The 12,642-nt window shown below is 39.1% G+C and overlaps 1 protein-coding gene across 6 annotated transcripts in view; it reads right to left on the reverse strand.

The window, feature by feature from the left end:
- Positions 1-685: 685 nt before the first annotated feature.
- Positions 686-12,642, reverse strand: part of LOC140559969 (MAM domain-containing glycosylphosphatidylinositol anchor protein 2-like) — a 194,524-nt gene continuing 182,567 nt past the window's right edge. For all 6 annotated transcript variants that reach the window (XM_072683845.1, XM_072683864.1, XM_072683835.1 and 3 more), the window contains 3 exons: positions 8,269-8,402; positions 6,776-6,875; positions 686-5,296 (listed from right to left, as the gene is read on the reverse strand). In XM_072683845.1, coding sequence (XP_072539946.1) covers positions 5,208-5,296; positions 6,776-6,875; positions 8,269-8,402 — 323 coding nt within the window. In that variant the 3' untranslated portion in view covers positions 686-5,207. The remainder of the gene's footprint in view (positions 5,297-6,775; positions 6,876-8,268; positions 8,403-12,642) is intronic.

Below are 12,642 nucleotides of genomic sequence, written 5' to 3' on the forward strand. Positions count from 1 at the left end.
GACTGTATAAACACTAGTGGAAAATAAAACAGTAAATGCAACACCCTGAAGAAACCCCAGGACGCTTAAGTGTTTCTCCAATGAGCCCTGATATTTGCCATAACCATTAGCACTTCAGTGTCTCACCAGGCTGGGTCCAAATAACACCAGCAACACCCAATATATGGACTCTTTCTCACCTCCACTAACATGGTGCATGTCTGTGAAAAAATGGAGCTAGAGAATAAACATCAGAGAGCCACAGGGACCTGCAGTTCATCACCACAAAGAGAGCTGAAGACTCTGGATCAAAGAAGGCAGTTCTGAAAACAAGGATGCAAGGATGATATCAAAAATTGTATTCATTTAGGCACATAATCGCTGTAACGTTTGGCACTAAACTCAAACTGATACATTTCAAACTGATATTTGACTTGTTTACTTATGACTTATTTATTGCATGCATTTCATTAAAATCCAATGTTTATGTATAAGCATGAATAAGCATAAGCTGGTAGACATGTACATGAACAATATCAGATGAAACTTTATAATATTATTAACAATATCAGTAAGTATTATTCAGTTATTATAGGTTATTATTCAGTAAATACGGTGGAAGAAATTGTGTGGTTAGAAGGTGAACTTCTGATGTCTTCAGAACACACAAAAAATGACATAAAAAAGAACTTACCAAACACTGATGTAAAATATCTTTTTTATTATTTTATCATTAGTTGCAGGGATGGCACAAAAAATGGTGATAAATCCAAAGAAATACAGTGAAAAGAAGCCTTAACAGAGCACAAATCAGAGTACAATGATGGCATGTCAATACAGGATGTTAGCTCACAGTTAATACACTTTTCCCAGATTTTTTTTTTGTCAGGTACAGAAAGTATACATACATGAAGGCAATGGAGGACCTTGTCACGCTATCAGTGTTGTTGTTATTGACTGGCTTTAATCACCTAGGAGTGATCCTAAATAACAGCAGTTTAAAAGCCCTTTTCTTAATGACAGACATTATAAGCAGTTGAAATACATTGGTAAAACATATCCACGTGAATCTGGCCTGTAGATTTAAGTAACGGTTTTAACACAGCCTTCCTAATGTACACAATATTCCTTTAACACTCTTATATTACGCAGCATACAGTTCTCCATTTATCTGTAACCTGTGATGAATATGGGTGCTTCTTACATCAACAACATATGTTGTCTATCGTATATATTTATATGTATAAATTTTAGTACCGTATTAATGGCTCGGATTTTAATTTGAAATGAGCAGGCTTTTGAAACCTTTGATGTTGCACAGCTGATGTAGTTGCTATAGTCATAAACATCATTTGCAAGGTAGGCAAACAAACATCAAAAGTCTGTTTAATGGATTTGTGCATGTAGCATTGAGGTAACAGGTTTTTGGCCTTATACCAAAGACTTGGCTTAAAACCCAGATTTGAGTTCCAGCTAAATTTCTGCGAGGGATAACTGATAAATATCTTGGCACACCTTTCCTCCATATGCTCTGCTTTTAACACCTGATGAGATTAAAGTGTCCCCTAGCATTTTTTTTTCCTTCGTGAAATCTGGAAACAGTTGGGAATCAGTTGGGCACTTCCACTAAATGACATGAGATCATATATTTTACATTAAAGCACACAAATATACACAATAATAAATACTTACCAGGCATCAATAAACACAAATCATTTGCATGAAGAGTTCACATGGGAAATGCCATGTAGCTGGGCTATTGACTATGAAGGTAAAGTAAGCAGATCATCAGAATATCAGATTCATGGTATATATGTAGGATACAAATCAGAAGACGGATCATGAATCAACAAAATCACTTTCGTTTGTATAGTAGGGGAGAGCAGGACACAGCAGCACAACATGTTTAGAATTTTGCTAAATCATCTTTGAAACAGTATTTGAGCTTTAATACTATTTTTGCAAAAACAAACCTCACGTTTCTGCTACAAATGAAAGTGTAAACTTTGTTTCCTGCACCAACCATTTATAAACAATTCATCTGAAAGTGACATAAGTGCCAATGTTACAACCAGGGGTGGAAAATATGATGCTATTTTATCAAAACTGAGATGAGTTTTGATATTGTGATTGTATGAACAGCAGTTTTTAAGTATCTGTCACTACTAAAGCAAATACTAATCATTGTGAAACTGTCTTTAAAAAATACTATGACCCCTGCTGTGTGGAGGCTACACTAGCTCTCATTTTGCTTCAAAACTATGCTATATTACAACCGCCAACAGGGAGATTCAATAAATAATATGTGTGAATTCTGTGACTTAAATAAATGAAGGTAAATACTGTGAAAAATCTGTCCAACTGCAATGAGAGTTGACATATGCTGTTGCTATGAGAATATAAGAAGATAACCAAAGGCATTATCTTCTTGGATGTATTTAACTACATAACATATCCATGCTATACCTTCCCCACGTTATTTTGTGCCTCGCTATCCCCGACTTTAAACAACGTCTTTGGTGGCCATTCGATGTATCTCTGTTGTGACCAATATGCCAAGCCATATGCAAAATGGAAATATCACTTTTTGACATATTTTATTCTTATATGATGTTTAAAAAATGCTTTGATATGTGGAAGTGGGGTGCAGACTGGAAGGACCTCCATAATGTCCTGTAGACTGATTCCATCACAAGTAGGAAAAGGGGTTTGTTAGCGTGTCCTGTAATGACTGTGGATCATTGTGCTCTGGTTTGTTCACATCTTCTACATGTATTGAATCTGTTTCCTAACACACCTATTGTACACTGCATATACCAGGACATATATGTGACTCACTCTGACAAAACCAAGACTGTGAAGCTCTCAAATGAAAGTAAATCCTTTTGTCATTGCTTTCTATTTCAGTTCAAATTTATCTTCAGTTGGGATGTAAAGAGGAAAATAATGGATTTAGAGTTTGTCTCTTCAAATGAACATGGGTACATACACACATACAGTACATATGTCTCTCTACAATGGACTGACATAACTGTTACAAGCAGAGCTTTCACAGATTCACAGCAGCAAAGCCACGAGTAAAGGGAGCGGGATGTTGTTACTGTAACGGAACCAAAAGTCAAATGCATTTGGAGTGTCAAGTAGAAAGAAAAAGGTTAAATCGTGTAACACAATAGATCATTGGAACAGAAGCACTGTACACATGCGAGTATTGTATGGGTATGCACTACAGACTCTTCTGAATGTAGTGCCTCTCCAATTGTGATATGCTTGGCGTTGTAATAAGAAAGTCACATATATGAATTTATACTGCATTTTCAACATCGAACCCTAAATCTTGTGCTTCCTGTAGTCATACATAAACATTTCATATAAACCTTGATTAACAGAGCTTTCTTTACATATACAAGTTATACATTTACCAAACTGACTTATTCAATATGTTTCCGGCCATTTCGCTATTTTAGCAATGCGAGGGAGACGACAGGAATTAAAGAAAGTTAAAAGTCATTAACAGTTTTAACATAAAAAATAAGAAACAAGACACAGCTCCTCAAAACATTTTTTTCATAACCAACAATATATGTAAATGTTCATTTGCTTTTCTTTCTGTTTTTTTTTTTTTTTTTTTTTACAATAAGTTTTTAAAAACCAGCTGGTTATGGATACTCTCAGGTAGATTTTTCCACAGTTTATTTTCACAGTTTGTGTAAAATCAGAGAAACATTCTCGCTAGAGTAATAAAATATTATTATAATTATTAATATCTTTTTCTTTCAGAATGTACATTGTTCAGTATATAAATGGCAGAGGCATGGGTAGGGACAGTAGGTCTTATGTGACGCGGGCTTCATTGCCTGCTGGTTACCTCCTTGGTGATGTACTATTGGGTTTATCTCATATTGTTCTAAGGCCAACTTGAGGAGACTCCATCTCTTAAACGATAAACACGTCAGGTCACCGTGTCTCTGTGTAGCCAGTGTCCAGTGACCTGCTTAGTTCCCAGTACAGCACAACGGCTATGTTACAGTGTGATGGCAGCCATGGAGAATGAGAGTCTTTACTGTTGTGGTAGAGGCTGCTGCTACCTACCATACGAAGGACCTCACCTAGAGCCACCTCTGCGCACCGGCAGGCTGTTGTGCTGACGTCTGGGGCCCTCTCTGATCTCCAATTGAAATGGTTGTGCCATTCAAATCAGCACTTGAAGGAGCAAAATAATCGTGTACAAAATAGCCCATCGGTGACATTAGAAACATCGACATTGGTGTTAATGGCCAGGCTCACGATTCTGTCAATAATCTGAAGGCACTTTATATGTCATGGCAGAAAGTGGCACCGATTATGTCACTTTTCTGGCAGTGGAGAATAAAGGAGGAGAGGAAATGCTGATTCTTCTTCTTCGTCTTCATCATGACCCTCTCCAGCTCTCCAAACTCCATGGCCTCCTGCCCCAGGCCCTCCACACGTCAGCCTTCACCTCTTTTTCTCCTCTTCCTCCTCCTCCTCCTCCACCACCGCTTGCTCCCAGTGACCTCTGACCCAGTTTCCTACCCCTGGCCTGCCCCTAGGGGATGTGAGCACAGTGTTGTGAAATCAAAATAGGCATCTACTCAGGTAGGGATATAAAGCAGATTTTGTTCTCCACAGTTCATTCTAGCTGTGTTTCTAAAGCACCAAGCCAAAAGAAGAGTAAAATCCGGTGGTTAACTGAAGAGTGGTAGAAAGGTGGAGAAAGAGCTGATGAGAGTATATGATGAAGGACAGAAATGATGAAACACTGAAAGGTGTTCGTAGTAAAGAGCTAGGGAGACTGCCATCACCTTTCATTTCCCCACTTTTTTTTAATGAGCTTTTTACTGCCAGCTGGAAAAGTTGTCCTTGTGCTTTACAAACTGTCCTCGAGTCTGGAAGCCCTTCCTGATGAGCCTCGTCTCCTGCACCAGCTACTCCATTAGTAAAGTGCTCTCATCCCAGTCCTTGCGAGCATCTTACCGAACCAGAGTTTGCAGATTGTTTTCAAAAGATACAGTTTTGCGAATCCTTATTACTTTTTTGTGTAGGGTTTTTCCTTTTTTTCATGTATTTTTTTTGTTTCTGTTAATCCGTGTTGAGCCAGTGCTGTGCCCCTCTCAGCAATCTGAACGTATGAATCTTTGGTGAGTATATATTGAGGGTACAGGGACACAGACTTGGACGCTGTCGCCAGTCTCCACCCAACCTGGTGGTCACCTCTGACCTCGAAACAGTGTGAGAGCCAGGACGGTGCATAACGGCCATATATGTGAGGCTCTGGATGGAGCCCTCGATCTGATATCTAAAGATGAGAAAAAGAGCAAAAAAGAGAGAGCAAAGAAGAATTATATATTTTTTTAAAATTTAAATAGTGAAGTGTATTTGCAACAAACACACACACACACACACACATTCCCAGCAGAGTCCTTATGCAGCAAAATAAAGTACAGTCAACATTATAGGGCTCTAAGCCACCCCAGGAAACAACCCAGCAGCGATTAGTAACTTCGTTGGCAGGCCTGTGAAACACTGTAGCTGAAATGTAGTCATTTGGGTGGACAGGCCGGAAAGCCACAGAGCTGTGATGTAGGAACACTCAGGAGGGAGATTTCAGAACCGAGTGGAAAACCCACTTTTGCCCAACAAAGCAAACAAAACAAGGCTGATGTAAAGTGGCAGCCAGTTTGCACCAGCACACTTACACTGAAAATATTGCATACTTATACGGACACTTCAATGTGTAAAATAACATTAAATAGTATTTTCCACAATGGGGGAAAAAGCTGAAAATATCTGCAAAAATCCACACCCTTTTCCATACCTCCAAAATTCAATATAAGACGTTGGAGAATTCTCTGCTTCTTACCATCCAAGTCATCATTAATAGCTTAAGTGATGATGAGGTCTCTTGTCTCAATAAAATCTTCTTGATCAGATCTACATCCGTTCAGATTCACTGTGTTAAGTTGTTGTCTTACAGTGGAAGAATAATGATGTAATGTGGAGCATGCTTTTCTCCTCTCTCACAAACATTAAAGCTTTAGGCGTTCGGAATGATGAGAACTGGGGGAGTTTTGGTGGCATTTTCTCTGCATCTTCAAATCAATTGGAAACTCTTGTTTCTTTCACATACTTTGATTCTCCCTATGTCATATCAAATCTAGTCAAAAATCTATTTTGAAGTATTAATAGCACAATTTTATTGGGTGGTCTCTGTTCTTTGCACAGTTCTGTAAGTAATCTGGGTACCTTTAAATGTTAGGTTCATTGCATTACTGTCTGTCAACATATTATTTAAAATTCAATTAATATGAAGACAGCTAGAGAAAAGTACTTTTTTTACAGTGAGCCAGAGGTTGAACTTTCAATGAAACATAAGACATAAGAAATCTAAACTACACTCTCATTTTACCTTGTAAGAACGCATTTAGAGTAAAATCCACTGAACAAATGACATAAAGTTGTAGCTCACTGCAGTGAGAACAGAAACATTGCTCTGGCTGATACAGGACCAAATGTTGTGTTGCTGAGAAAAGCAAAGCTAACCCATTAAGCCATGCCATTTGTTCATGGATTTCATCAAAGATCAAGCTGCGAGGAACAAAATCCTTTTTCCCTGTCAATAGCCCTGTCAATGCCAGACCATTACCTGTCCTGCCTTCCATTTTCCCTCACTGTTTGTCCCAAAGCACAATTACAGAACTCAACTGGGCACAGCTAGGGTGGCTAGCACTCATGCATTACGGGCAGGTTACTATGGTGATGCACATTTAATACATACGATTGGACGGTGGGTCAGGACACTCCCCCTCCTCCAAAGTGACATCATCAATAGCGATGTCCCCCTCAATCCCTGGTCCTCGGATGCCTTCAAAGATGACCTGTGTAAAGGCAAGCGACAACATGACCAAACAGCAGTGTAGCACCACCTAAACTACAAGAAGTATTGCTTAAATGAACTTTGTATGTTAATCAGAGTTCCCTTATGATAAGTGTGATCATCAGTGATAATGATCTAGCACTGATTTTAGAAATATGTAATAAGTGCTAAAATGCAAGCTGTGTTCAGTTTTTAATAAAAGAGAGACACACTCTCACAGCCATAAACAAGATAATAAGATAATAAGAATTTAATTTTGATCAGAATCACAAAGCAAGGAAATATTTTAATTATTGACCCACTGTATTAAATATAAATGTCCCACAAAGTGCCATCTGCGCATTTTGGCTGAACATTTTCCTTAAAATATATGTCTAAAACACTGCTTATTAAAAACAGTAGATGCATAGTCCTGATAGCATATATCAAACATCAGCTTTAACAACAGAAAGGCAAGTCTAATTTTAGAGGTGATGCTAAGACCTGCAGTATGTGCCACACGGATGTGACATCTGCCTATGTGATATCTTTGATGTCACGCAGGTGGTGATCAATCAATCTGGACCTCGAAAAGACCTTGTTAAAGTTCCTAATACAAACGGCCAGTTCAATGCACACAAACCTGAATAAGCAAAGCATTATCTGGGTGTTCTGATAGTCTACTTCATTAAAAAAATGTCAGTTATATTTCATGGTTGTGGACCTTACAATCCTGCTGAAAATTGCAGCTCAAGACCAGCTTTTGCTGGTAGCTGGTTTTGAATGGTCTAAGCTGATATCTGATTGTCCAGGTATTTAAAAAGCTGGTCATCCAAACAATTCATTTGAGCTTTATAGACTAGCTGGTCATTTTGGTTTACCAGTTTGGTAAAGGTGGTGGACCAGCGTGGTTAGGCTGATTGTGCTGGTCAAACCATGTTTGGTCATGCTGATTGACTAGCTTGCCCAGGTTGTTCATACTGGTAGACCAGCTAAGCCAGCTAAACCATAGCATGAATCAAACACATACTCTCACACATTGCCATTTGTATTTATTTTTCGACATCATGTGAATCTGGAAATTGTTATTTATATTATATCAAATTCCATGATGAATGGGCCAATAGAAATGCTCCAAAATGACTTTTCTCCTCCTGTAATTGACCTTTAAATGTAATACAATTCTAACACTAAAACGTAAACCCATCATCTGCACTAGTGCTAATCAACTGTACATCCAGAGATATTGTTACCAGGAGCATCTGTAGATTATTTATAGGAAACTCCTAAAACTAAGCATAATAACACTATCAATAACTTCTCAGCACAATCTGGAACCTGGCAGTCAGATTACAGTGAACATTGTAATTTTAAGCAGACAACATAGCCTGTTGCTGATGTGCCAGTGTGCTCACCTGGAAGGAGGAAGTGGGGTGGATGCTGATTTTGGCCTGTCTCCATCGATCGCCCTGGTTACCACTGAGCGACCAGACTGGACCGGCATCTGAAGTAGCCTGGCCTTTCTGCTTCATAAACGCATTCAAAGTGCCTGCGAAAACATTTGGTCATTTGCTCAGGACACAGCTATGTCTGTAAAATCAGATTTATAACTCACATTTGAAAAATATGCACATAAAATATTTATACAGACAATTCATGTTTTTAATTGTCATTATCAATACTTTATGTGGGTCTTTGTCATACTTCTGAACGTGGTTATAAATCTGATTTATGCCTTAGCTCTTCATTTTAAAAGTTCATAAAATATTCCTCAAAGTGCATTACCTTATTACTAGGCACTGCTGAATAACCTGGCACCTGCTAGCTATAAAATTCACTTGTTAAAGAATTTCAAAAGAGCTGCACAGCCTGAGTGCACTTGTGAGCATATGATGCCCTCTAAGCCAGTCTGCACAGACAAAGACAGTATGATCATCTGTGCATCCCTGCTTGTGCGGTATAGAAATCCATAGAGATAAACAGTTCCAGCACAGGATTTGTAGACTTCTATACATCCCCTCCTAGCGCTGAAGCACCATCCTCTTTATTCGCCCAAAGTCGACTCTATTCTCATTATTTTCAGCGTCGCAGAAAGAGAGAGGGAGAGAGAGGAACTTGTGTCTGAGGACACCCATTTGCAGATGAATACGGTATGCCTTAGGTATGCTCTCACTTGGACATGACCCTTTGTAAGCCACAGAGGAAGCTATTGCTGTGCTCCAGAGGATGAATAGCATTAAGCCTCGCCTCTAATGAAAATGCTCTGATCCTTTAGCCTCTTAGGGACAGCCATTCAAAAGTGAGTGTTTGCTTTGAGTCGGATGACTTAATCCCATAAACAAACTCACAGAGAGAGCGAGAGAACTCCAAAGGCAAACTTCGAAGTGTGCCTCATTAATTAGCTCTGACCTCGTCCCAGGTACCACACTTCGCCCACACTAGTATGGCTATGTCGGTGCCTGCAGGCTAATCCACGGTAAAGATCCAGGCCTCCGCAAAGCTGCGGTCTGCTGGTCTTTTGACTTTAAGCCTGTCACCGTTGGGACCCAAAAACGCTTCTGTGCATGATTCTGCTGGAGTCTCTGAATGCTTCTCGTGGAGGCTGTTTTAGGTCCACAAATACCACACAGCCTCAGAAAACCTCTACCACAAACCTCAGTGCTTTGAGGCCTATGGATTGGTAAAATTTGAGCAATGAAATGCATGAGGGCTCTGTTCTGCAATCAAGCAGAACTGTGTGCAGTCTGTTTTTTTACAAAGACCCAGTGGTTTGGAGGTGAGTGGAAGGCTACATTTCTCATGCCGGGTCGAGACACAAAAATAAAAGAATAGGTTACACTCCAGTGGAGCCATTCCTCATGGTGATTTCTGTGGGAAAAAAAAATCTAGCCCAAAGAAGGGAATTCTTCTCTAGGTAGGAGGTGGAATGGTGCGAGGAGCATTGATAGATTTCCTTTCAGTCCAACAGGACAAATGTGAGGCGCTGCCTCCTAAATTGGAAATGTCAACCCTCACAAGCAGCCTCACTCCAGTCAGTAGTGGAGTGCATGTTCTCGTGTAAATGTGTGAATGTTTCTGTGTGTGTGTGACACAGGAATGTTAACTGTTTGAATGTTCAATTAAACAAGCCAAGTGTTTATTAAAAATTAACGGATGACATCAAATTACACGCACCTCCACAATGGCACAGTAATTTACAGAGAGGGCAATTTTCTAGTGCGAATTGCTGTGAGATGTTCATGCATGCATTTCGCTTATGCACTTTGCCAGCTTACGCTTGCATCTGATTATCGTGTACAGAAACACTTGTTTCTGGTGATTTGTTTTTTAATGAACACTCTTATTCATCTTCACCCTACAGAATCAGCAGCCGTGTGTTACCTGTCCTGTGTTCATTTTAATACATAGGTGCACATGACACAACAGAGTTTTGATATGCTAGCAGACCTGAGACCTATGTTAAAAGTACTATCTATGTTTAGCATCTACTGAATAAATGCAGGTTATGAAAAGAGTAATAACTATTGATGCACAGTGGAGCACAATGGGGCACTTTTTAAAATAAATACATTATTTATTATTTATATATATATATATATATATATATATATATATATATATATATATATATCAAATATATATACAAAGAGTGTATTTGGGGCCTTTTTTACCCACAGGACAAGGTTAGTATACAGAATGTCAAGACTACACATGGGTTATAGGTGTGTTTATGGGTGAAATATTTACCTATCCTATTGTTTTCACTGGAACACATAGTTTCAACACCACATTACATCTAGCCTGACTAGCTCTCACTGTGAGCTATTTAGCTATTACACTGTTATAGGCACCTGAGCATGATTACAACAATACCTGGGTAAATGTTGTGTCCTTTAACACAACTATTTAATAAGATCCATGTTACTTTTTTGTGGTACAAAATAGTAATGAGGGTGAATATTTTTTCAAATATGTTCAGGTTCATATGTGATGTTGCTAGAGGACAGTGATGTTGCTTTCAACTTTTAAACCTTTTTACATAAAAAGTCCATCTTACATTTTAGTCTGCTTTAGTTTGTGCCCAACGCTCCCTTAATGCTCATGAGCCACATTTTGATATGTAACCATAGAATGATATAATGTCATTAGGCCATCAAGCCTTACATCACCTACCACAATGCAAAGCATTACAAAGGTGTAAAACATGCTGCCACTGGACTCTATAGCAGTGGAGATGTGTTCTCTGGAGTGACGATTCATGCTTCTCTGTCTGGCAATACGATGGACAAGTCTGGGTTTGGAGGTTGCCAGGAGAATTATACTTGTCTGACTGCATTGTGCCAAGTGTAAAGTTTGGTGGAGGGGGGATTATAGTGTGGGGTTGTTTTTCAGGAGTTGGCTTTGGCTCCTTAAATCCAGTGAAAGGAACTCTTAATGCTTCAGCATACCAAGAGATTTGGGGGTGACCCCTTCCTGTTCCAACAGGACTGCACACCAGTGCACAAAGCAAGGTCCATAAAGACATATACGAATAGGTTTGATGTAGAAGAAATTGACTGGCCTGCATAGAATCCTGACCTCAAACCAATAGAACACCTTTGGAATTAATTAGAGCAGAGGTCTTCTCTGCGAGCTGTGAACTGCAAGCCAGGTCTTCTCATCCAACATCAGTGTCTGACCCTACAAATGTGCTTCTGGAGGAATGGTCAAAGATGCAAAGGGTGGCCGACATCATATTAAACCCTGTAGATTAAGAGTGGAATGTCCCTTAAGTTCATATGCATGTGAAGGCAGGTAAGCGAATACTTTTGGTATATATAGTGTATGTAATATGTAATACGTAATATTGTATAACATTCCCAGTAGGTGGGTTTTGTATGGGAATAGAGTTTTTTGCACTGATATGAAACAACATAGTCAGGTTTGGTGCACACTATAACCATAACAACACTGTTCCTGAGGTCTGTACTGTATCCAACTGAACTGAAGTTATTACTATTATTTTAATAATACAGATCAATTTGTATTCTTTTCTTTTTGGCCAAATGCATATGGATACTAACAAGCTAAACATATAAGGATCAACATTTCTAGACATTAGTCTGCTGATGAAAAGCCACATATCACTTAGTGCTTAGTGTTCTACTTCTGAAAGCGTTCCACACAGACAAAAAAGCTCTTCTTGGTGCATTCTGACCACCTTGTTGCTAATAGCATTAAATACACTTTATGTCCAAATGTTTGTGGACACCCCATTTAGATGCAAACATATTGTCTAGTTCCTGTAGAGAAGGACTGCCAATCGAATATGACTCTCTAGAGCAGAAAAATATAAACCTATTGGCACCATGCCTAATGCCAGGCATGGACTAGAGGAGTAAGAAGCATTGAGCTGTGGAGAAGTGGAATTGTGTTCTATGGAATGATGGTGCTTCATCCAATACTTTTGGGATGAGTTAGGGGGTTTGGGGTGAGGAGTACGGTGGTGGTCACCCAACATCCAGACCCCACTAATGCTCTCATGCTGAATATAATCAAATCCAAACTCTAATAGAAAACATTTCCTGGAGAGTAAAGACAGTTACTCCCACAAAAGCAGGATAAGCTCTTTTTAGTACCCTTGATTTCAGAAGAAACAATGAATGAGCAGGTGTCCCAATACTTTTGTCCAGACAGTGTATGTACTAGCGTTGGAGGAAGACTGTTTAACGCAAACCTTATCCAAATACAAATTCTTTACATGTTAAAATATACTTTAAATGTGTGTTATGAGTGGGGACATGACGACT

This window comes from Salminus brasiliensis, chromosome 1 (genome assembly GCF_030463535.1).
Source record: "Salminus brasiliensis chromosome 1, fSalBra1.hap2, whole genome shotgun sequence".
Classification (NCBI taxonomy): Eukaryota; Metazoa; Chordata; class Actinopteri; order Characiformes; family Bryconidae; genus Salminus; species Salminus brasiliensis.